At 46.6% G+C, this 24538-nt stretch overlaps 1 protein-coding gene across 1 annotated transcript in view; it reads left to right on the forward strand.

Annotated features, from left to right (window-relative positions):
* CPXM2 (carboxypeptidase X, M14 family member 2) overlaps window positions 1–24538 on the forward strand; it is a 128378-nt gene that overhangs the window by 94184 nt on the left and 9656 nt on the right. Inside the window, exons 7-11 of the mRNA XM_059052639.2 lie at window positions 3198–3286; window positions 10782–10905; window positions 12593–12789; window positions 13831–14010; window positions 20567–20864. Of these exons, the coding sequence (XP_058908622.1) occupies window positions 3198–3286; window positions 10782–10905; window positions 12593–12789; window positions 13831–14010; window positions 20567–20864 (888 nt within the window). The remainder of the gene's footprint in view (window positions 1–3197; window positions 3287–10781; window positions 10906–12592; window positions 12790–13830; window positions 14011–20566; window positions 20865–24538) is intronic.

The following is a 24538-nucleotide window of genomic DNA, read 5'->3' on the forward strand; positions in this document are numbered from 1 at the left end:
AAGGAAGCAGGAGACTGCTTCGCCAAAGCTCCATCTGCAAGGATAAAAGCCTTGCAGACTAAATCCAGACTTCCGTTTCAAATGTCGGAAGTCCTACTCAAATTACCTTGGGAGGGGTGGGGGGAGAAGGAAAATTTTAGCTCACAGGAATGAAATGAAAATTCCCGGGGTAGATCTGACTCTGGCTTCAGGTAGGAATAGGTCTGCAATCTCAGGGCCTTCCTGGTGTAGTCAGAGCTCCCCTCCTCACCACCGTGCAGGCAGGAAGCTTGGCCACGAACACCCCAAACTCATCCACCACGTGAGGGACGCCAGCAGGAGACCCTCGTGGGGAGGAGCTCTGGGGGGAGTCGTCTTATCAGCCCAGCTTGGATCCTGGGACCATCTCTGAGCCAGTGGCTGTGACCAGAGGACGTGTGTTTTCATTGGCTGAACCTGGGTCACACGCCCATACCTGTGAGTGCTGGGCAAGGCTATTCCATTGGAAGCATCTAGAATAGATTCCCCACAGGAGACTGGGATTCTCTGGTCCACAGAAGAGAGAAGGGGACAGTGGGTTTGGCTGACTAACGGGGTGGGTTTGTAGACTATGGGCCCCAGGGAGGCCTGGGCTTGGTTCTCACTCGTTACCTACAGTGTTGGGGCCCTGATAGGTTCTCAATAAAACTTTATCCAATCAGAATAAGTGGACAAGTTTAGAAGTATTTGTTCGAAAGGTGGAAGACTGAAGGTTGTGAAAATGTTCACCTGTGGTTCTGAGTCAGTTCTGGAACTTGTACCCATACCCTCAAATTGATTAGTCTCAAGGCAGGAAGGATGTTGTCAAACATGGAGATCTTTCTACGTTGAGTTCTGCGTTTTTCTTCAATCCTTTTTAAGAACCTTGAAGGCATAACTTGCGTTTGAAGACAAAAGGGGCTTTTCAAGAAGAGTCTTGGAAACAGGCCCCTGGGACCTGTGGGCGGGGTGTTGAATAGCTGTAAGGAATCAGCAGGTGGGTAAATTCTGTGTGAAGTAATGTGAAAATGTGCTTTACCTTGGCTTTGAAACATACAGGTTTGGAAACCAAAGGGCAGGAGGCTTGCTTGCTGGAGGGTACGGTCAGCCTGCACTCCCCAAAGGACAGAGCTTGGAACATAGCTGGGGGCCTTTGCTGAACCTGAACTACTTTCGCTTTCTTTCTGGAACAGAATGCCGGTTTGCCCCCTACCCACATTATTTCTTTTTCAATGGTGATTAATTGCTTCTAATAGCGTCACTGGGAAACCTTGTGTGACTCTTAAACACCGAGTCGTTTTTGGTGTGTGGGTCTGCATGTGACTTTCAACGTGTGCTGCATGTGCCCGCAGCCTCAAGGGCGAAGCCAGTCTTGAAGGGGACCTCGGCAGGTAGGCTCCAGGCGGCAGTCACGCCAGGTGGCTGTGGATTACAGACAGGCAGCCAGCTCACGTGATCGCGGATGGGTGTGATGTGCACCGCGGACCTCAACCCTGCTGGCAGGCGCTCAGTACTTTAACACGGTGCTTCTCAAACGTCTGGATTTTGTGTGTGTGTGTGTGTGGTACGCGGGCCACTCACTGGCGCGACCTCTCCCGTTGCGGAGCGCAGGCTCCGGACGCGCAGGCGCAGCGGCCACGGCTCACGGGCTCAGCCGCTCCGCGGCACGTGGGATCCTCCGGGACCGGGGCACGAACCCGTGTCCCCTGTGTCGTCAGGCGGACTCTCAACCACTGCGCCACCAGGAAAGCCCCGGATTTTTTAAAACGTGGATTCGGATTCAGCAGGCGTAGGCTGCGTCTGACGCGCAGCCAGTGTTGCTGTCTGTGGCCTTGTTTGGTGGCATGAGTTAGGGCTCCCCGCTCCTAACACCCCTGGGAGCAGGTGTTCATCCTTCCATCATCCGCCACTGCCATCACCTCCAGAACTATCCCTTGAGCCACTTGGATCAAACAGCTGCTATGGTTCCAGCTTTGCTCACTTGGTTCCTGGGTTAGTAGGTTAACTTGTCTGAAGCACCATGTTAGACCTCTCTGCCTTGGGGAGGGATCTGAGCTGACCAGGATTTCTGGCTGCGTGGAGCTGGAGCCGGAGATGGCGAGTCTGGCTGAGGCTCCGTAAGCCTCCGACTTTTTGTCAGGTCAGGAGAGGGTCCACTGAATGGTCCCTTCGCCCCCTTCATCCTCCTTCTAGCTCTTCCTGTTCCCTTTCCCCTCCTTTCTTCTGCGTGCTCTTTGGTTCTGTAGTTGTATAAATGACATCGGCTTATAGGAATTAAAGAAAACAGTCAGTTTATCTGGAAGAGAAGTCAAGAGCAGGCATCTCCTCCTCAGTCCTCAGGGGTCGCCACTGCTAAGGCGCCCTGATTATGCCTGTTAGGGTGCTTTGGCTCCAACAGCAGAAACCCCAGCTCCCACTGGCTTAGCAGTTCAGGGAATTCTTTATCTCGTGGGATTGGAAGTCCCAAGGGAGGTTGATGGGGATCTCGGGTTGGGTCAGTCAGTAGCTATTGAAGTTCTCTCTGTCCTCTACTCTGGACGGATTCTCACTCACCCCTCTGTGCCATTGAAGTCCTTCCCTTCAATCTGGACCAATAAGAGTAGCCAGGAGTGCTGCGTTCTGATTGGCTTAGACCGGTCATGTAGGACCCCTGGAGCTTAAGGCATGAGGTCAGTTTCCTAGAAGCGGAGAAGTGGGGACTCCCAAACAACACAGGGCTTCTGTTAGGAAGGATGAAAGTGGACTGCATGCTGGGCAAGGCACCTGATAGAGTCCACCACACTTCTGAAAATTTCCGTGCAGCTGTGATATTCATTCATTCATTCACTTATTCCTTCCTTCATTTAGTGTGACTGTTTGCCGGGCACTAATACTAACAATAAACCAGTGAGGGAGGTACCGGTGTTCCCCTGTTTATAGGTGAAGACACTAAGGAAAAACCGCTCCAGTGACTTATCCAAGGTCACTCAGCACACGAGTAGAAGAGATTGGAACCCAGGCATTCTGGCTCCAGGCCCAGGCTCTCCCCACTGGGTAGTTCTGACTCTTAAGAAGCTTCTTGAAAGTTGGCTCTCTCACCTCTGTGCGAAAGTTAGAAGCTGGAGGTTGAGCTGTGTTCCCACACAGATCGGGCACCTAACGCAGCCACCACAAGCAACAGAATAATGTGAATGAATTCAAAACCATATTTCTGTCCCTAGATCCAAATAACTACTATCACCGACGGAATGAAATGACCACCACCGATGACCTGGATTTTAAGCACCACAACTATAAGGAAATGCGTCAGGTAAGATCCCGGTTTCTCAAAGAGAAATCTCTCCTGTGCCCAGACGCACGTAGGTGTTTGTTTTTGTGCTTTTATGGTTTGTTGAAGCCACAGGAAATGCTCGTAGTTTCTAGGCTGAGGATGCCCTGGGGTTCAGGTGACCAGAGGAAACCTCCCTCTCCAGCAGGTGATTGAAGCAGAATTCGAAGCCAAGCTTTCTGATTTAATACTATACTTCTTCCACCTACACTGTTGGTGGAGATGTAAATCGGTGACGCCACTATGGAAAACAGTATGGAGGTTCCTTAAAAAAACTAAAAATAGAGCCACCATGTGATCCAGCGATCCCATTCCCGGGTATATATCCAGAAAAAAATGAAGACTCTAGTTTGAAAAGATTCATGCACCCAAATGTTCATAGCCAAGACATGGAAACAAGCTAAGCGCCCATCAACCCATGATTGGCTTGAGAAGATGTGGTATATGCATATACAATGGACTATTAACCATAAAAAAGAATGAAATATTGCCATTTGCAGCCACATGGGTGCATCAAGAGAATACTATACTTACTGAAGTAAGTCAGAGGAAGACAAATATTATATGACATCACTTATGTGTGGAATCTAAAAAATGATACAAATGAATCTATATGCAAAACGGAAACAGACTCACAGGCGTAGAAAACAAACTTATGGTTACCAGAGTGGAAAGGGAGAGGGGGAGGGATAAATTAGGAGGTTGGGATTGACAGATACACACTACTGTGTATAAAATAGAGAAGCAACAAGGATTTACTGGATGACACAGGGAATTATGGTCAATATTCTGTAGTAGCCGATAATGGAAAATAATGTTCCATATATATATATATAAATAACTGAATCACTTTGCTGTACTCCTGAAACACAATATTGTAAATCAACTATACTTCAATTAAAAAAAAATACATCACTTCGTGTTCGAGTGGTAGCACTGATTTAAGGACAATAGCCATGTGCAGAGTCGAAGAAGAAAAGGAATCCGGAATAACACCGGTAATAGTAATAGCAGGAAGCTCTCGCATACGACCTACATCAATTTCCCTACATTAGGAATTCACCTATGTTAACATGGTCAGTCTCTCTAACCACCCTAGGAGTGAGGACTGTTGCTGGCCTTGTCTTACTGATGGCGAAACTGAGTCACCCAGGGAATATGTAACACTCGCCTTGTATTCTGATTCTCTGATTCTCTCGGTATTAGAATCACGGGGGGAAATTGGGAAAAATACCTAGACTTGAAACCTGCCTCTGGCCAATCAGAGCAGAATCCTGAGGAAAAGGGACTGGGGAATCTAAATTATTTAAAGCTCTCCTTGTGATTCTAATGTACAGGCAGGTTTCAGAACAGCGGGTTGATACCTTATGGCTCTCAGTGCTTTAGACTGTTTGTAGGAGGAAAGGACGTCCCAGATGAGACTGTCCCCAGATTTAATGACAGAAACCAAGTAATCCTGAGCTATTGACAGCATTTGTCCAGTGGGTGCAGAAGGGAGAAGGGACCAAGAGTTTTTTAGGACAGGCTACAAAAGCAGCCCTATGCTGAGTGCTTTGCCTGTGTAATCTCCCGTTCAGCGTTCCCCCCACGCCTCGTGCTAGAAAGCGCGGGGAAGTGTTGGCAAATGAGAAACCCTTAGACGTGCAAGAATCGTCGGAAGAGAAGGAACAGAGAAATGTACTCACGAATATGTTTAATGAACAAGCGTGCACCAAAGGCCAAAATAACATGGCTCAAGGCGAGGGCTCATAGGTGCTGAGAGAGCGGTACCAGCCTCCTGAGGTCGGAGCAATTAGGCTTTGCCACGAGGGCTCTCGGCTTCGTCCCAGGGAGTCAACAAACCCAGCTAGTCTCCATGTCGTTGAATTTGAGATACACACAGCGCGCAGGCGCCTGTCGGCACAGACTTGCAGGTGGGGCGTGCTAAAGAAACTGTCCTGTGGTCTTGCTCTGCAGAAATCAGGGGAATGTGTTTGCACTTGAGGTCTGTGACTCTTCCCTGATGCTTTCCATTTCCGGCTGTTTATGTGACTTCTCACCGTTCCATCTTGTGAAGCACTCGCGTCTTAACACAGCTTTGCTCAGTGGGCATCTCGGGACATCTTTTTGCCCAGAAATTAGGCAACTGTCAACTTATGGTGCAGTTAATGTCAAAAGCAATCTATCTAAATGCGTGTAAAATGAGCTCACTGCACAGAGAGTGTGGTATCTTTAAATAGTGGTCCCGCACGGAGAATGGAGGTCCTTCTCATATGAGGAGAGCTAATGGATATGCTTCATGACCCTGGGGGACTCTGGTCGCCATCTCTTGGTAGGTGTTAGAGCTAAGAGGAGCCCGAGAAAGCAATGCAGCCCCTGCAGGGGACACTGGGTGGCCGCTCCGATCTCTCAGGACCCCGCAGCACTCAGCTGGAAACTCTCTGAGTTTGGGCGTTGGGGGCATCTCTCAATCCTGAAGAGTGTTCAGGCCAGAAGTGATTTGCCGTTTGGACTCCTGGCTCCTGGGGGTGGGAAAGAAGCCAGCACTTTTAGCAATTCCCTGTATGGAGTCGGCTAGATTGCTGTAGAAATCTTTCCGCTTCGGGGGGTGGGGTGGGGAACTGTTAGTTTATCCTAGTATTGCAAGAGACATTTACAAAAAACACAAAAAATGGGAAGCAGACGCACGAGCAGGAAGAGAAAACAGAACAGCTGTTGCTTTGGAGGGGAAATCATGAGAATGTGAGCGACTAGCCTGTGTGAGAGGTATTTCTGGAGCTCTGACTTGTAAGACACCGTTCTCCCCGCAGGAGGAGCCCCGGGGGCTTGGGAAGGGGGGGGAGGCAGGAGGCGTTGCGCAAATGCTGACATTATGATGCAGATTGAGTTCATTGTTCTGAGCGCTGAAGGCCTTCCCAGCTTGTCACCATTCACAATTCCTCAGTCACCTCTGTGTCTACGTGTACGTTACCTTTCTCCGTCATTTGGGACCACGAGGGCAGAGACTCTGTCATTTCATCTTAAATCCATAAAGTGTATTGGATAACTGTACTTTTGAGGTTGTTACGGGGGGGATCTTTTGAGGACAGGGCCGGCATGGCCGGCCGTGGTTGGGAAGGGAAGGGGTTGCAAGTGAGGTCCGCCGTCATCCAGGGCCTGTGGCAGGAAGAGACGGAAGGAAGGGTGGTCTGAGCAGTGAGAACAGGACTGTAGAGGCAGGAGGGGACGGCCTGTTTCTGGGACCGTCGGCAGTGCCAAGAGAGGCTTTAGTCCTGAGTCTGAGAGTAGGGAGGTCTTCTCCAGGAGCAGAACTGCGTTTGGGGAGATCCTTCTGGCAGTTGTATGGACAGTAGACTGGTGAGCTCTGTCCCTTTCCCAGGAGAGGGACCTGCCGGGTCTGAAGAAGGATGGGGGGAGGAGTTTCTGAGGGGGACTGACCAGTCCCAGGATTCCCCAATAAGTTGGAGAGAGAGAGGATTCTGGTGTGCTTCCCAGGGCCCGGGATACCGTTCACAGCGGGAGAAAAAGAAGTGGTTTGCGGGAGAGGTTAAAAAGATTGGACTTTGGTTGGGGACCTGCTGTTGTCAGGTGCCAAATGCTCAGGAAGTTCTGGCTGGTTGGCTGATATGGAGCGTGTGACATGAGGCAGTAGAAAGGAGTCCAGGAGAGACGTGGGTGGGAAGGCAGCCGGCTAAGGGTTTTGATCTCCCCAGGCAGCTGAGGATGGTCGTGGGTAGCAGGCGGTGGGGTCGCTGAGCTCCTGACCCTGGGGGTGCACGATGGAGGCAGGAAACCCGGGCAGGACAGCAGGCTTGCGGATCCAGACAAGCCCAGCTCCGCCCGCCACGGGACGCCTCCTACCCTGGCTCTCTTCCTTCCCTCTCCCTCTGGAATTCCTTTTCACTTGATCAGATGCAGTGTCTGTTTCTCAGACAAATGAGTAAAGATGATGGAAGAGGACTTTTTCTCTTCTCCCTTCTTTCTTTCTTTTTTTTTTTTTAGCATTTTAATTCATTGGATAAACAATATTGTGACTATATCAAATACAAACGAAAAGTCTCAAGGTTAATCCTCCATGAACCCAATACCCTAAAGAATCAGTGGTTTTCATTTTCCCCCATTTCTATCCAGGGTTTGCATGTCTGTGTTCACAGAATTCGTACGATTTTGATCAGAGGACGGTTGCAACTTTGCCCAGATTTTCTCACTTAATGTTGGATCATTAGCAGGTTTCATTGCTGTCTGCATAATTGTCGTTGGACGCTGCGGAATGTTCCAGTGAGTGGATGCATCCGTTTTCTCAGCTACCTTTCTGCCCTGGAGCCTTTGGATAGCTCCCCACTTGCAGTGACTTGTGTGAGAGGACGAAACCTGCTCCAGCAGGTGGCATGGTGCACCTAATTTACCTCTGACGTACCACTCTGATCCTCTGATGTATTGCTCGAAACTGAATTACTAGGAAAGGGGGCTCTTTCTCCTGTCTCCTTCAGGAGAGGAGGGAAGCAACAGAGCCAGGAATTCACTAGATCCCAGGATGTGATTTCTTCCCTCCTCAGAGATGAGGAGACGGAGTCTTGAGGTTGCTGAGCATCTTACAAAACCCACTACTCTCGAGGGCAGTGCTTCTCAACCATGTTTCCTTACTGGCCCTTTCTAGACACTTTTCTTAATTACCCATTACACTAAAAACGAAGGAATAAAATTTTGTTGGGTAGGGTTGCACTTTGGAGGGCCACAATGCATGTAATATTTAAGATTTTTAGCCCCTGGAAAACCAATTTTCACCTCCTTTGGGTGATATCATCCTTGTTGAGGATGAATGCTTCCTCAACAAGGCAGTGAAGAAAATTCTATCCCTTTCTCTTACTTTAGACCTCAAGACTCAAAACATTTACCGTTAAGACTCAGACTCCAAAAAATCCTCTGACTCTTTCTGGGAATAAGCAAGGTGGCTCACCAGCCGGGTTTTTGAGGATGCCCATGGCCCCTGGAGAAATCCTTCCCAGCATTGCAGAGGGCCATGGTGCAGAGGGAATTGTCAAGAAACTTCCTAAAAGGAGTCTTCAAATGCCCGTGTTCTCGTTCCTGTGCGTGGAAAAGATACCTGTGATATCACAACACCAAGAAGGAACATGTGACTGGTATAAAAATACTGCAGTGGTGGGTAGAGGATAAAGAGGTGACTCCGATGAGCTATGGCTAAGAATCATCCCATCCTGAGAGGCTGTATCCCTGGCTAAGTGTGCATCCAAGGGAAGATGCTGTTTGTCTTTTTCCAATGTCAAGGTCATGATCTCCAGCACAGGGGGCACATTCCTCTGGCAGCTCATCAAAAGGGGAAGGAGGGTAGGCATTAAAGGACAACCAGACTCTGTACTGAATGCTTGTGTTGACCACCTAGTTCAGGACGAGCCGAGTGGCTCTGTGTCTGCAGAACTGGTCCTTGATCTGAGCGCAGGACAGTGGGTCACCTGCTGAGCAGGATTTGCTGAGGTCCACGCTGGTAGTGGAGCGTGTGTGGTCGGCAGAGACTGATACGAGAGGCCCAAATCAGATGGTGCTTGTGCTGTGGCCGTCTACCGGAACAATCCCGTGTACGACAGACAAAAGAGGCGGCATTGCTTGTTTCGATTGCTCTGCTGCACCTTCATGGACAGATAAGAACTCAAGAGTCCAAAGCCCTGGCTCCACCTGGCACCAGCTGGGTGACCCTGGGCAAATCCCTCAATGTCTTTCTGAGCCTCAGTCTCCATAGCTGTAGAATGGGGACAGGCCTCCTTGCTTATCTACTTCACTGGTGGTCGTCACGATGAGGTTCAGTAGAGAAATAGAACTTACTGTCACCGCGATGGTGAACGTTGCTAGTGACATTATCACCATGTCTCTTGTTAAAACTTGGCCTACTCCTTTGTGGCTCTACTTCAGCCCCTCGGTATGTATCCCTCATGGTGAGAGGTGTGAAGCTACATTAACCTTGCTGGCATGGGGTTTCTCCAGGGATGGTGGGTTTCCGCCTCTTCCCTTTTTGAACAAGAGTCCTTTATAGCCAGCTTTCGCTTTCTCTCACCTAGATATGATAACACAAAGTGAGTTATCGTAAAGCAAAGCATGTTTCCCCCTCCCAGGAGTGGTGAGAGAATAGACCCTGAATGCCTGACCAGGGCTGTGGCCGTAACACCTGGGAGGTGTGTCGTAAAAGCAAAGCACCAGCAGCAAGAGCTCCATTCCTTTAGAAATGCGCACCGAGGCCCCGGGATCGCCCTCCACCCAGCAGTGCAGGATGTTGTTAACAAAAGGCAAACCAAGTGCAATGTCACTCGACTCCGTCAGAAATTCTACGATACCGATTTACCAGTTCCATCGATTTTAACCTACCGTAACGTTTGAGACAGAGTTGTTCATTTACACTTTACAAGGACATTTTATGGATCATTTGGTTGATGACGAATGTTTTGAAAGATGCTTAGAGCATGCCCAGGCCCATGCCACCCCTCCCTCCATCACCACCAGCCCAGCTCCTGCTCATCTTGTAAAAGGATGAATCCCTCCCTGGTGGGCGCCCGCCCACCCCTCAGGCTGGGATGTCCTCCCTCGCTGCTTCCACAGCACCCAAGCTTCCCTCCTGGTCTGTAACACCCTGTCAGAAGTTATCTCATGAACGCACCCGACTCTACCATGGAGAAGCGTGGCTAGTCTGGTGCCTGGCAGAGACATCCTTTGAATCAGAGCTTCTTTCACTTGGGGATGGCTAAACAGTTTCCCCCGGAAAGTCAAGGCCACTTAACCAGCTCACTCACAGGTACCCGTTCAGAGAGGGGAGGCACAGCAGCCTCTGGCAGGGGTGTCTCTGTCCTTTGCCCCAGGGCTCCTGTGATGAGCAGACCCTCTTCCCTTCCTTTGGCAGCTGTCTGACAAGCTCGACTGTCCAAGCAAAATTCAGGAGACAACCCTGTATATATTTCACCTTCTCGTGGAAGCCTGCATCCCTCACGCTTTCACTGCACGGCTCCCGTCACCCTGGCCTCCACGCACCCCTTACTTGGCACCAATGAAGTGGCGATGGCACTCCATCTGTTACCTCACTTTGAGTTCCAGGGGGGCGAAGCCGTGTGTGTTTCTTCAGCCTGACATCACAGATTGCTCATTACAGTGTAAGAAAAAAATGATATTCAGTAATAAATATTTATTTAGGCAAGGGTATAGAAAGAAAAGGCCCAGTCTGTCTAATGAGGGCACAATAAGAAAACGGGAAACCACAGTGAAAAGGTTAACACCTCGTCACCCAGGGAGGTGACACGACAGCCCAGGGAGGTGATACACACGAGCACGAGGTGCTGGAAGACAGGGCAGGGGGGCCACGAGGAGAACATTCTAGGCAGGGGGATGGCGCTGGTGTGCAGGAGGGGGGCCGTGGGAGGGGGCCGTCTTCCTGAGAGGTCTGCCCTCCGCGCAGCGTGGCCATCCTCGTGCAGGGCTGTAAACCCATCTTGTTTCTCAGTTGATGAAGGTCGTGAATGAGATGTGCTCCAACATCACCAGGATTTACAACATTGGCAAGAGCCACCAGGGCCTGAAGCTGTACGCCGTGGAGATCTCCGACCACCCCGGGGAGCATGAAGTCGGTGAGGCTGCCCCTCCGTAGTGCACCTGGCCCTTCGAGTCTGGTGCTTTCTTTTTTTTTTTTTTTTTTTTTTTGCGGTACGCGGGCCTCTCACTGTTGTGGCCCCTCCCGTTGCGGAGCACAGGCTCCGGACGCGCAGGCGCAGCGGCCATGGCTCACGGGCTTAGTTGCTCCGCGGCATGTGGGATCCTCCCGGACCAGGGCACGAACCCGTGTCCCCCGCATCGGCAGGCGGATTCTCAACCGCTGCGCCCCCAGGGAAGCCCGAGTCTGGTGCTTTCTTAAAGAGCGAGGCGATGGTCCCCCTGTGAGGACATTCACGAAACCGAGCGGGAGCTGTCCATGCACTCACTCCCACATAGATGCTGCAGATCTTGGTTCTGTGAACGCCTCATTTTATGATGTGGGCTATCAAATTACTTAAGAAATACCCTCCTTTTCTCCAAACGGACTGTATTTAATTCTGTTCCCCGTCTCTGAGACCGGTCATGCTAACCAAAGAGGAAAATGGCTGGAGATGGTTAGGACAGAGTTTGTTTTGTTTTGTTTTTGTGGTACGCGGGCCTCTCACCATTGTGGCCTCTCCCGTTGCGGAGCACAGGCTCCGGACGCGCAGGCTCAGCGGCCATGGCTCACGGGCTCAGCCGCTCCGCGGCATGTGGGATCCTCCCGGACCAGGGCACGAACCCGCGTCCCCTGCATCGGCAGGCGGACTCTCAACCACTGTGCCACCGGGGAAGCCCAGGACAGAGTTTTTTTTCCCGGAGAAAATTCTGGACTTCCTGGTCATTAAGGGCTCTCGTTAGAGGTGGTTCCCTTAATTTTCTTTTAAATTTCCTCCTATTTTCAAGCATTTCCTGTTTTCAGCCATTTCTCATTCAATCACTCCCAAAACTATGTTCTCCTACAAGTCAGTGGGTTTGGAGGAGCGGGAGTGGGGTCAGAGATTTTTCTTTTTGGTAAAATTGTGAGCCCTTTAGAAATCCACTGCAAGTTAAATGCAAAGATTTGTCTGATTCTCTCGACTTTAATTTTCATCGGTATTCCAGGAGTTTCTCTCAGGAGTGCCTTTCAAAGGGTAAGGGCTTTATCTGTGGGTGAAATCACATTTCCGCAAAAGCAGTAGCTTGGCCAACAAAAGAGGCAGAAGTGCCGTCAGCTCGCGGCCGCACTGACAAATGCGACGTTGAAAAAGCTGAACTTTGAAGAGAACAAGCTCAAAGACAGGCCCCCTTTACAAAACGGTGTCCCTGCTGACTTGCCCTGACACTATTTTCTGCTTGCATTTATTCATCTCTGTATCTTTATAAAATTGAATACAAAGTTCTTTTAAGAAAAATAATTGCCTCCCGGAAGAGAAAAATAATTGCTCTGGCTTGTGTTTAATTTGTAACTTTTAAACTCTAAACACTGTGTTATTGTATTTGTTCTTGCCAAATAAGTCTAAACATTCCTTCCCCGTGGCTGGATATCATTTGAGATTTTTCTACTCATTTTCTTATATATCTGACTATCTGGGAATTAATAAAAATTGTACTGGTATAATTGTGGTTGATTTGAAAGAACAGAGAGGGCTAAAATTGTAAGTTTCTATTATTCAGATTTCTTTCCTAGTACAATGTGATGAGGACTGTTTTGCTGGAAGCGCCCGACATGATCCTCTGTTTTTTTCCCATCTTTGAGTAAAGGTGAGCCCGAGTTCCACTACATCGCAGGGGCCCATGGCAACGAGGTGCTGGGCCGGGAGCTGATGCTTCTGCTGATGCAGTTTCTGTGCCAGGAGTACTTGGCCCGCAACTCGCGCATTGTCCGCCTGGTGGAGGAGACCCGGATCCACATCATCCCCTCCCTCAACCCCGACGGCTATGAGAAGGCCTACGAGGGGGTAATGGACCGTTCCTCTCACCCAGCACAGCAGCTAGCCACCCCCTCTCCCCCCTGCACAATGTGCTGAGCCATGAGTTGATCTGAATTCCACATTACCAGCTTTCTGCTTAAGTGTCTTTCTGCTGAGACAAGGAAACCTGCAAGGCTTGTGAAAGATGCACAGCAGTAATTGAGAATTATGGGGAGACACTAACAGACTGAAGAAAATGAACATGAATAATAACATTGTTATATATACAGTGGGAACAATAGGATAGAAGAATAATAACACCTATAGCATCGATTGGGCACGTCAGGCGCGTTCTAACCTCGATTATTACCTGCAGTCCTCTCATCAGTTCTCTGAGGACAGTTATTCTTATTATTCTGATATATTGTTTATATGTCATGTTCCAATTATGATATACAATTTATATAGGTTATAGTTATATAGAGAGTTATGTATAGATTACAGTTAGTGTAATGTTGTATTGTGTATTTATAATTATATATCACAGTATCTGGGAATAAAATGGAAAACTATATTTAAAACAATGGTACCTATCAAATGCAAGTTTTACAGTGCAGAGTTTTGGTTGTATTTATTGGTGCAAATGGCTGGTTAGGGATTTGCAGTGCAAAATAGTGAGCCAGAATTGCAGGGAGAAAGCATTAACTTGGTGGCGTTGGATTTTTGCACTGACAGAGTCTTAGACTCATTACTACTTGAGTTTCATTCAACCTGTGTAGAAGAGGTGAAGGAAGAGGAGGCAGGGGAGACCTAATACTTTTCTGAGCACTGCCATATGGCAGGAACGATTCTGTGCATTCTGGAATCTCTTTGGAGTTGCTTGGCTATATTATCCATCACCCACCAAATATTAACAGGTTATTAGCCACATATTCTCCTTTGGATGTCATCTTTGGGTCAGAGGGTGCGTAGAGGCTTAGAGACACACCCCCAATGGAGATGGAGATGGAGACGGAGGTGCCTCATGTATGTGAGAGACAGAATGGTCCAGAAGTCTGTGGGTTCCTCATATTCTGAATTTTCTCCCAGGGCTCGGAGCTGGGAGGCTGGTCCCTGGGACGCTGGACCCATGACGGAATTGACATCAACAACAACTTTCCTGACTTAAACACACTGCTCTGGGGGGCAGAGGACCGACAGAACGTCCCACGGAAAGTTCCCAATCACTATATTGCAATCCCTGAGTGGTTTCTGTCTGAAAATGCCACGGTGAGTAAAAAGACCCCATAATCTCTAGAGCAGCAGAGGCCAAAGTTAAACCCACCGGTATTTGCAGAGGATATAACATTTAAGAACAAGACAAAATCATTTTTTCCTTTCATGTTTTCTCCAAAAGTAGGGAAGTGTGCTAGATAATAACTACCTTTTAAATTGAAATTTGAGGAGATTCTTCCTAGAAGAGAAATCATTTAATTAGATCTCTTTGCACTGCTTCCCGAAAAAACTCTGCCTGAATTGTGCATGTTTGTTTCGGTCATTATAATCTTCACCTTTGGCAGTGCCGTGAAATTGCAGTGAAATTTGTCCTTAGACCTCACTGATTACTTGAGATATCTTTTATTTTCACGAGTCCCCATGGATTTATTACATGTGGTGCTTCTTCGGAAAGAAAAATGCAACTGGATGAGAAATGTCTCCCCCAAATTTCTTAGGTCTAGTTTTCCGAAAAGTACCTTGCGGAAGAAATAATTTTCGCAGAATTTCCCATGCCTTTTCTTGCCTCCTCTGCCCACTGTAAATGCTCTTTACCCTTAGTCTCTTGTCCTATATAGTAATCTGCCTTGATTACTATATGAGTGTTAGGTTTGGGTACACCAACAGAAAAAAATGACAGCGGCTTAACGAGGTAAAAGTGTTTTTTTTTTCTTTTTTCACATAAGAGAACCCTGGAGGGCTTCCCTGGTGGCGCAGTGGTTGAGAGTCCGCCTGCCAATGCAGGGGATACGGGTTTGTGCCCCGGTCCGGGAGGATCCCACGTGCCGTAGAGCGGCTGGGCCCGTGAGCCATGGCCGCTGAGCCTGCGCATCTGGAGCCTGTGCTCCGCAACGGAGAGGCCACAACAGTGAGAGGCCTGCGTACCGAGAAAAAAAAAAAAAAAAGAGAACCCTGGAGGCAGATAGTTCAGGGCCAGCCAGATAGAAGCCTATGATCACCAGGAACCCAAAAGTCATCTTTCTGCCTCCATATGTTAGCATGTGGATTTTGATTTTCAAGGTCATAATTGAAGATGGCAGTTCCATCTTGGTGCTCCAGCGATCACGTCTTTGAAGGAAAAGGAGAGAAAAGGTTAAAAAAAAGTCTTCTCTCAGATAAATCAGTTAACTTTCTAGGCATTCCTAGAATTCCTGCATAATACTTTTGTTTAATTCTTGGGAGAATTTACTCAAAACTCGGTATCAACCCACCAAAGGGAAGGCTGGGACATGCTATATTTTAGGCAAGCACATTGCAAGATCAAAAAAAAAAAATTATTAATAATCATTGGCTTTTCTTCTTGAGGAATCAAGGGGAAAAAGATGAATGGGTAGAGGGCAGCTCTCCAGAGCTCCGGCTCACAGCACATGTGGTTACCACTTACTGGAGGGCCAGCGTGCTTGCTTCATTTAGTGATGCACAGGATCGTGTTCTTCAGGACCTCAAGAAGCAACCGGTCAAATGATGGAGACAGACAGTGGCCATACCATGTGGTTTAGTTAGGATGCCCAAGGGCGCCTTATGGGAGGTGGAGAAGTAAAGAATTCAGGCCCTCTGGGTCTTCTGAATCCTTTCTCACATTTCCTAATTCCACCCTACATAATCCCTGATTTTTTCCAAGCTAACATACTAGTGACATCTGGCAAAGCTGCGGATTCACGTGATGTTATAATTTGGGAACGCTTGGACCGCAATTGGAATATGGTTGCCAGTTTTCTTAGCCTTGAGTCTCTGAGAGATAAGTAATCATTTTAGCACAATTATGGAAAGTCCTTGGATTTCAGTCTTTGCTTTAAGTCTAGAATTTAGTTTTTTGAGCTTGTTCTTTAAAAACACAGGGAGAATTACACACACCTGCCATCACCAATACCTTTCTCAGTTATGAACAGGTTAGATAGATAAGAAATCAGCAAAGACAGAGATTTGAATAACAATTAACAGCCTTGACATAGGGATCTGTAAGAGTTCTACAACGAACAAGTAGAGAATACATATTCTTCTGAGTAATCCCTGGAGAATTTTCAAAAATTGATGGTGTTCTTGTCTGTAAAGGAAATCTCAACAAATTTCAGAAAATAGGAGTCAGGCAGACCATGAGTCTCTCACCACCATACAATTAAACTATCAGACAGTAATAAGGTTAATGAAAACATCACCATGTATTTAGAAAATTTTTTAAAAAATTAAGTAATGGGTCAAAGAAAGAGTTCATACTGGCGACTAAAAAATAAATCAAAGATAATGAGAACACTAAATGTTAAAATTTGTGGAGTATAGCAAAAAAATAGTGCTTTCAGGAATTTATACCTTTGAATGATTATATTCCAAAATAAAAAGCTGAACATCAACTAACTTAAGAAGCTAGCAAAAGAATAACAGAAGAAACCCCCCAAATGTAGAAAGACTGTGATTAACAAGAGCAAAAATCAATGAAATGATAGAAAAAAACAAAAGAAATAATTTGTCTGCAGAAAGAAGTATCTGATAAAATTTAACAGTCATTTACAATGATTTTTCATGGTGAGGAAAATGATTTTAAGTGGTATTAATCCTAAAATAAAATATTTTAAAATTAATTTTTACTGGAGTATAGTTGCTTTACAGTGTTGTGTTGGTTTCTGCTGTACAGCAAAGTGAATCAGCTATACGTATACATGCATCCCCTCTTTTTTGGATTTCCTTCCCATTTAGGTCACCACAGAGCATTGAAAGGGTTCCCTGTGCTATAGAGTAGGTTCTCATTAGTCATCTATTTTATACATAGTATCAATAGTGTATATATGTCAGTCCCAATCTCCCAGTTCATCCCACGCCCCCTCCAGTTCTTATAACTATGCTGTAATGCCTCATTAATTTATGGAAACATAGTGGATACGACTGCATAATTGTCATAATTCCTGAACCCCCATGCCATTTTAGCCACGTCTTCTTTATGAGTTTTTGGCACTTTTAAACTTGTAAAAGAGATGTTTATCATTAGTTTTATCTCCCTTGCTAAATGGTAGGCTGCTTGAGGGCACATTATATATTTTTGAAACATTTTTTCTATCCCTAACTGCATCTAATGTACTTATCATGGAATTCAGTAGATACCTAATTTTTTTTTTTTTTTTTTTACGGTACGTGGGCCTCTCGCGTTGCGGAGCACAGGCTCCGGACGCGCAGGCCCAGCGGCCATGGCTCACGGGCCCAGCCGCTCCGCGGCATGTGGAATCTTCCCGGACCGGGGCACGAACCCGTATCCCCTGCATCAGCAGGCGGACTCTCAACCACTGCGCCACCAGGGAAGCCCAAGATACCTAATTTTAAAAAAATTCTTGTAGCATAAGAAAAATGAACTCAATATCTTTGTAACAATCAAAGTAAGATACATATTTGGTAGAATGTCTTTAGTTCACCTGAGTTCAATCAGGTACTAGATAGACTGGATACTAACTGAGGAGATTAATCACAAACAATATACATCCCAACACTAAAAAACAGAGTAAATATTTGATGAATGAGTTGACAAATATTTTTTCCCTTACACATATCCCTTTGATATTTGTGCATGTGTGTCTATCTATCCATCTATCATTATTACTGAAAAAAATTTTTTTATTGTGGTAAAAGTCACATAATAGAAAACCTCCTCTTTTAACCATGTTTCACTGTGCAGTTCAGTGGCACTAAGTACATTCACATTGTTGTGCACCCCTCACCATCGTCCACCCAGGGGAGAAGGAGTGTGCACCTTGGCTACCAATCTGCATGGCAGTGCCATCAACATTAGGGTTCTGTGTCAAATATCAGGAGCAAAAGGGTATTATTTCTCAATCCTCAAAACTGCAGGAGGGCACTGATCATAGCAACAGATGAGGCCTCACGCTCAGGAAAGTTGAGGTGGTATTGATTTCTGCTGCTACTTTCTTCTTTCCAGTCATTTTATGTGTGGGACACATTTCCTCCTAAGGCCGCCTTTCATGCCTGTGGGTCTAGTTACTTACTGTCACTGGGACAAAGCATAATAAAAGATTAATAAATTAGCTACATCAAAATTTAAAAGCCCGTTTGTCGAAAGATTTTAAAAACTATAATAAGAGGTTAAAAACTGAGAGATGTTATTTGAAAATTATACAGTTGGAAAAGAATTAGAATTTTTAAAAAGATAATAACAAATGAAAAAAATAGAAACAGCTCAGTAGAAAAATGGGTAAAGATACAAAGAGGCAATTCGTGGAGGAGGGAACATATGGTTAATAAACAAGAAAAGATGTTCAGCATTACTAGTACGAAGGAAATGCAGTTAAGAGAACATTTTACACCCATTGATTCAGCAAAATCAACAGTAGCCGAGCTCTGGAGAGGATATGGGACAGTGGGTCTCTTATTCATCGTGGGTGAGAGTGTAAATTAACACAGCGATGTCGGAAAATAATTTGATTATCTTGTAAAGTGGAATATGTATATACCTATGACTGCAGCTACACTTTTAGTGATTTATGCAAGATAAATTTCAGCGCAGGTATACCAGAAGACAGCACAAGTTAAAAGCAACACTATTCATTATAGCCAAAAATGGAAAATTTCCTATATGCCCATCACCATGAGAACAGATAAATTCATTTTGATGAGATCTTCATATTGAAGTGAACTATATAGCTTTACGCAACACATATTAGTCTTAGCAACATAAACTAAGGCGAAAAAATTACGGAAGACAGTAATCAGTATGGTTTCTCTGCCTTTTTTCATATCAAAAGAAGGTAAAACCAAGCAGTATATTTTTAGGCATACACATGTGGAGTTAAACAAAAGAGAATCAGAATCATATCGTTTAGGGTATAGCGGTTACCTCCGAGTGAGAAGCAGGAGGATGGGACAGAGGAAATCACATGTGTATGCAGAAATTGTCAATAAAAGCTGATTCTTTGGTTCACCGGTGTTTATTATATCAAAATATAAGAGAAGATGACCAAGTGTGGGTCAATAATGATACTGTATCATGAGCTAAATTCTAAGATTCGTCCAGTCCAGGGCCCCTGATGTGTTTAGGAACAAAAACAAAAGCAAAGCTTAATGAATCCTTCAAGTCATTTTCATTCCTTAATCAGTTTTCCATACAGCATAGTTAAACCATTTCCAGTGTTTATTTCTTTTCCATTATCATTTTTTCCTACTGGAATTATCTTCGGACGGATCAGTAACATGATAAATATTTGATTACTGATCAGTATTTGACCGTATCAAGCTTCCCAATTTTAGCTTCTAACACTGTCAGTTCCTTTTCTTTCTTCCTTCCTTTCTTTTTTCCTCTTAACTTTTTATCATTAAAAAAAGTGAAGCATACAAAATTAGAGAGGAAGCTGTAAAGGACCTCCTGCCCCATGTACCCATCTCAGCTTCAACACATCAATTCATGTTTCATCTACATCTTCAGCCACTTCCTCCTCCCCCCCAAGACTATTGAAGCAAATCCCAGGTATGATATCATTTCATTTGTAAATATTTCAGGAAGTATCTTTAAAAGATCAGACTCTCTTTTAAAGCCATAAATTATTACCATTATCATATCAAAATAAATCATTTCATAATATTATAAATATCCAGTCAGTGTTCACATTTCTCCTCTAATCATTCTCCATCTCTCTCTCTCTCTGTTTGTTTTAATTGGGATCCAACTAGAGCCCATTCGTTTTGATTGGTTTATAAGCTTTTCAAGTCTCCTTTAAACTGTACGTATCTCCTGTATCACTTTCTCCATTTTTTCTTGCAATGTTTTTGTTGTTTATCTTGTAACAACTAGGTTATAAACAACTAGATTGTCTTCTAACATTTCCCACTGTCTATGTGCTACTGACTGTATTCTTGTGATGTCATGTAACATATTCCTCTATGTTTCTTGTCAATCGGCAGTGAGATCCTGACCGCTAGCCTACGTAGAGCAAGAAGGGGTTGGTAAACTACAGTCCGTGGGCCGTGTCCCACTCGGGCCTGTTTGTGTAAATGGTGTTTCACTGGAACACAGGCATGATTATTCGTCTGCATATTGTCCGTGGTGCCGCCCTGCTACAATGACAGAGTTGAGTAGTTGCCACAGGGACTGCATGGCCCTCAAAGCTTAAAATATTTCCTATCTGGCCCTTAATAGAAAAAGTCTGCCGACCCCTGGCCTAGAGGCTTGGTCACGTACAGGGCTGATGGGTTTTTTTTGGTGTGTGTTCTTTCATCAGGAGACACGTTACGTTTGGTTCTCTCTCTTTGTAACGATTGGTGAGCGTTAATCCATTGACTGAGCCATTAATTCAGTGGAGTTGCAGAACGTTGATGCTCTAATTCTGTCCTTCCCTCTTTGTGCATTAACTGGAATGTTCCTGGGAAACGAAACTTCTCTGGGTTTCTCTTTTTTTTATTCATTATTTCCACAGTGGCCAGTTTTCCCAGGACAGATTTTGAAACTCTAAATTTTGCTCAGGTGATTCCGTAAAATGATGGCTTTTTCAACTATGTCCCCGTGTGGAAAGCTAGGGGGAGAAAGCACTTTCCTCCTTCTTTGATTTCTCAAATGTGTTTCAATGTGGAACGTTCACAGGTGGCAGCGGAGACCAGGGCAGTCATAGCCTGGATGGAGAAGATCCCCTTCGTGCTGGGTGGCAACCTACAGGGGGGAGAGCTGGTGGTGGCCTACCCTTACGACATGGTGAGGTCGGCGTGGAAGATGCAGGAGCACACGCCCACGCCCGACGACCACGTGTTCCGCTGGCTGGCCTACGCCTACGCCTCCACTCACCGCCTCATGACGGATGCCAGGAGGAGGGCGTGCCACACGGAGGACTTCCAGAAAGAGGATGGGACCGTCAATGGGGCTTCCTGGCACACTGTGGCCGGAAGTAAGTATGATGGTCCTGCGGTCGTCGTGCGGCCCGATGACGACGGACTGACTGCTGGACCGGGAGGGAGGACCATCTCCTGCCCAGCCTTCTTTTATCATTGTTGCCAGCATGATAGCTACGGTAGTTAACCATTTATAAGGTGCCAGAACTCTCTGTGGACTCCTCTTTCACCCGCACAGTAGTCTTTGAGGGGGCGTGGCTTACTCCCTGTTTTATAAGTGAGATGACTGGGGCTTGGGGACGGGGAGGGATCCGTCCAGGCTCCCAGGGCGCAGAGCTGGGGTCTGTTTGACTCTGTGGTCTGCTCATAGCCACTGAGCTAGTTGGCTGTTACAGGGTCAGAGATGGTAAACGTTCTGTCAGCCCTTGGAGGAGGCGGGGCATTGATCCCACGCTCGAGACTTTTTCCAAATCTCCTGTTTCCTGGAGGTCTTCCAGCCACATCAGGGCATCTGGCCAAAGTCCCGTTGTTGTGATTCGGGGAAGACAAGGTACTGCTCCCAGCATCCGCTTAGGACACAGAGGCTTCCAGCGGAGACTTTAGGAGTTCCTTTGCAGCAGCCAGGTGACCCCGTGGTCCAAGTTTCAGGATGAGCCCTTTGTTTCCTGTGTCAGGGCTGCTCCCGGCCTAGGGCTCCAGAATGAGGATGGTTGAGGATGTCACATTCCCTTAGGTCCCTCTGCATTGGCAAGGTAAGACCCCAGATGTAACGTTCATTGCTTATTTTCTTGACTTTGTGAAGGTTGGTCAAACCGCTGATGAATTTGAAAAATATCCCATGTCAAATAGACCTGGGATCAAATTCTAGTTCATCACTTAAATGCTGTGTGACTCTGGGCAAGTTACTTTACCTCTCTGAACCCCCCCATATTTTCCATTTGTAAAATGGGCTTGAGGATGGTGATGATGATGATGACGACGACGATGATCCCTCTGGGACTGTTGTGAGGATTACGTAGATGGTGGATGTGTGTGTTCTGTGTCTTACTTGTCAGAAACACTCAGTTATAAGTTCCCACCCCCTCCCTTCCCCCTCTTCTAGTAGCATGCTCACCATGAAACATCTTTTATGAGCATATCCTTAATCTCTATTTTACTGTACTCGTTAACTTTAATATTATTTTCCTTTGCTAGAGATTCAGCCTTCACATACCTTAGAGGTATGTGACACTCTGGGGAAAAAAAATTAAAAAGGAGTAGACATATTTGTTCCCGTGGCCATTTTTAAACATATGCAGAAAGCTTGCCATTTCTTTCTTAGTTACACACCAAGCAGAGGTGTTTTATTTCTCTCCATCAGGGTTTTGCTCTGTTCAAAGTAAAAAAAAATAAATGCAAATCCCTATCAAGAAAATTTCCTATAGCCAAAAGCATGCTTGCTTTTTCAATTCTAGTCCTAAAAACCTACAATAATCTTTATGTGAAGTATCTGTTTAGGTTTTATGGCTGCTGTGACTAAATTGGGTTCAGACACTGCGGGATTTGTCAGCAGTGGGTCAATAGCAACGTTTTGAAAAGTCGGCTGCCACTTAATCACATCAGCAGCATTTGATTTGTTTCTATCAATTGTATTTTCCATTATTTCGGGACTTTTGTGGCAGAGCCATGTGGTGGCTTAAGCCTTTTTAATCATTCTTCCTGCAGGCGGTGTGACAAAGTCTGCAGGTTCATTTCTTTGTAGATTAATGAGATGGGGTTTCTAATTTCCTTCCCTCCTCTCCTCCCCCTCCACTCCTTTGTGTTTGGGTCTTGCTCACTCGTTAGCGGTGCACCGACGGGCCTTAGTTAGTGGGGAGCGCGTAGCTGGGAGCAGGGTCCAGTCTACCTCAAAAGGCACATCGTTTGCAGTGTGTGCATTTCAACTCCAAAGGGATGTGAGACCTTCTTTGTGTCGGCTGCTGTCTGGCATCCTCTCCCGCACAGGGAAGGCAGATATTGTGACAGCATCGGGCCCACAGAGCTTTAAGGGTTGCGTGGCCCCGTGTTCCACACTGAAGCCGTGACAAGAGCCGGATTCCAGGCCCAGAGAGAACACAAAGGAAGAAGCCTCAGCCGGGAAGAGCTATCTGGATCACCCCACACCGCCTGCCCGCACGTTTCACTTTTGAAGCCATTTCTTACGGAGGGTTCTCAGCTGCGTGACACTCGCCGAAGGGCTGGAATTCAGCGTTAACGATAGCCTGGCGCAAGTTTTCCACCGCTCTCCTCGTTTCTCATTTTGCCGACCCTTCTAGCGCTTCTAGCACTGATTGCAAAATGGCAGACCCACTCCAGAGTTTTAAATATCACGTTTATTTATTTCAGTACTAACAAGGCCTGGAGGTTGGGATAATGAGAGTTGCGTGTGTGTGTGCGGAGGGGTCCAGCCCTCCCGGGAGGGCCTGTCTGTGCTGATCTGTGGGCCCTGCCTGAGGTTCCACGCCTCGGGTTCCACTGAATGAGCTGAGCTGGCATTTTTGACCAACCTTCTTCAGCCAGACAAGGCCCTGTGAGGGATTTTTCCGTTAACTTGACACCGTCCCACTCCTTTTATCCCACTGCTGTCACTGTTCTTATTTGATCACAGATGTGATCAAAGTCCCATGGCTGGTGACCTGTGAATGGTTGGAATCTGGAATCTGGCACAGAGAGTGGCTGTGTATTTTGTATCCTTTTGTCTGTGACTTTATCGATTAGGCAGCAGATCGATACAGAATTGCTCTTGACACCCAAAGCTGTGATGTTTAAACAGACATTTGTACTGAGGGATGTATCACTGAACGCTCCGAGGAAGGAGGGAAGAGAGGACGGGTGAGTACCGAGGCTGAAGCGCAGGAGGACCTGCTTTTTGTCCCCGGTCAAGAGAGAGACCAGCCCAGCCAACTTCCTCTCTCTGTGGCCTTGATTCTCAGAAGCCAGGGTGGGCTTGTCGGTGGTGCCTTCTGCTGGGGGAGTCCTCTTGGCCCTCACACATAACATAGCAGCACTGTGTTCTTGCTATTTCAAATGGTTTCCAAAAATAAAATGTTGGGAAGAGAGCCACTGGACTTTATGCCACCTGACATTCATTTATGCATTTGGGGTACTGTCGTGGGTTGAATGGGACCCCCCAAATATACATCTACTTCCTAATCTTTGGAACCTGTGAGTGTGACCTTATTTGGAAAATGGGTCTTTGTAGGGGTCATTAAGATAAGGGTTTCAAGATGAGGTCCTCTTCAGTTACCCAGATGGGCCCTAAAATCAGTGATAAATGTCCTTGTAAGGGCCAGAAGAGGAGAAGACACACACTGAGGAGAAGGCCCTGTGAAGACAGGCAGAGATGGGAGTGATGCGGCCACAAGCCAAGGAGCGCCAGGGGCCACCAGGAGCTGAAAGAAACAAGGGAGAGCCTTTGGAGGGGGGTGTGGCCCCCCTCCAAAGGGGGGTGTTGGCCTTGCCAACACCTTGATTTTGGACTCCCGGCCTCTAGAAGTATGAGAGGATAATTTTCTGTTGGTTTAGACCACCCAGTTGGTGGTCCTTTGTAACAGCAGCCCTAAGAAACTAATACAGGGACCAAGGCCTGTTGTAGCCATGTCAGGATGCATGAGACTGTCTGCTTTCCAGCTGGGTGGTGAGGACATTTGCCCTTCAGTCCCCCAGCAGGGACAAGCAAGGCTGGGCAGACATTACCCACACCTGGGTTCAA

This window comes from Kogia breviceps, chromosome 2 (assembly GCF_026419965.1).
Source record: "Kogia breviceps isolate mKogBre1 chromosome 2, mKogBre1 haplotype 1, whole genome shotgun sequence".
NCBI lineage: Eukaryota > Metazoa > Chordata > Mammalia > Artiodactyla > Physeteridae > Kogia > Kogia breviceps.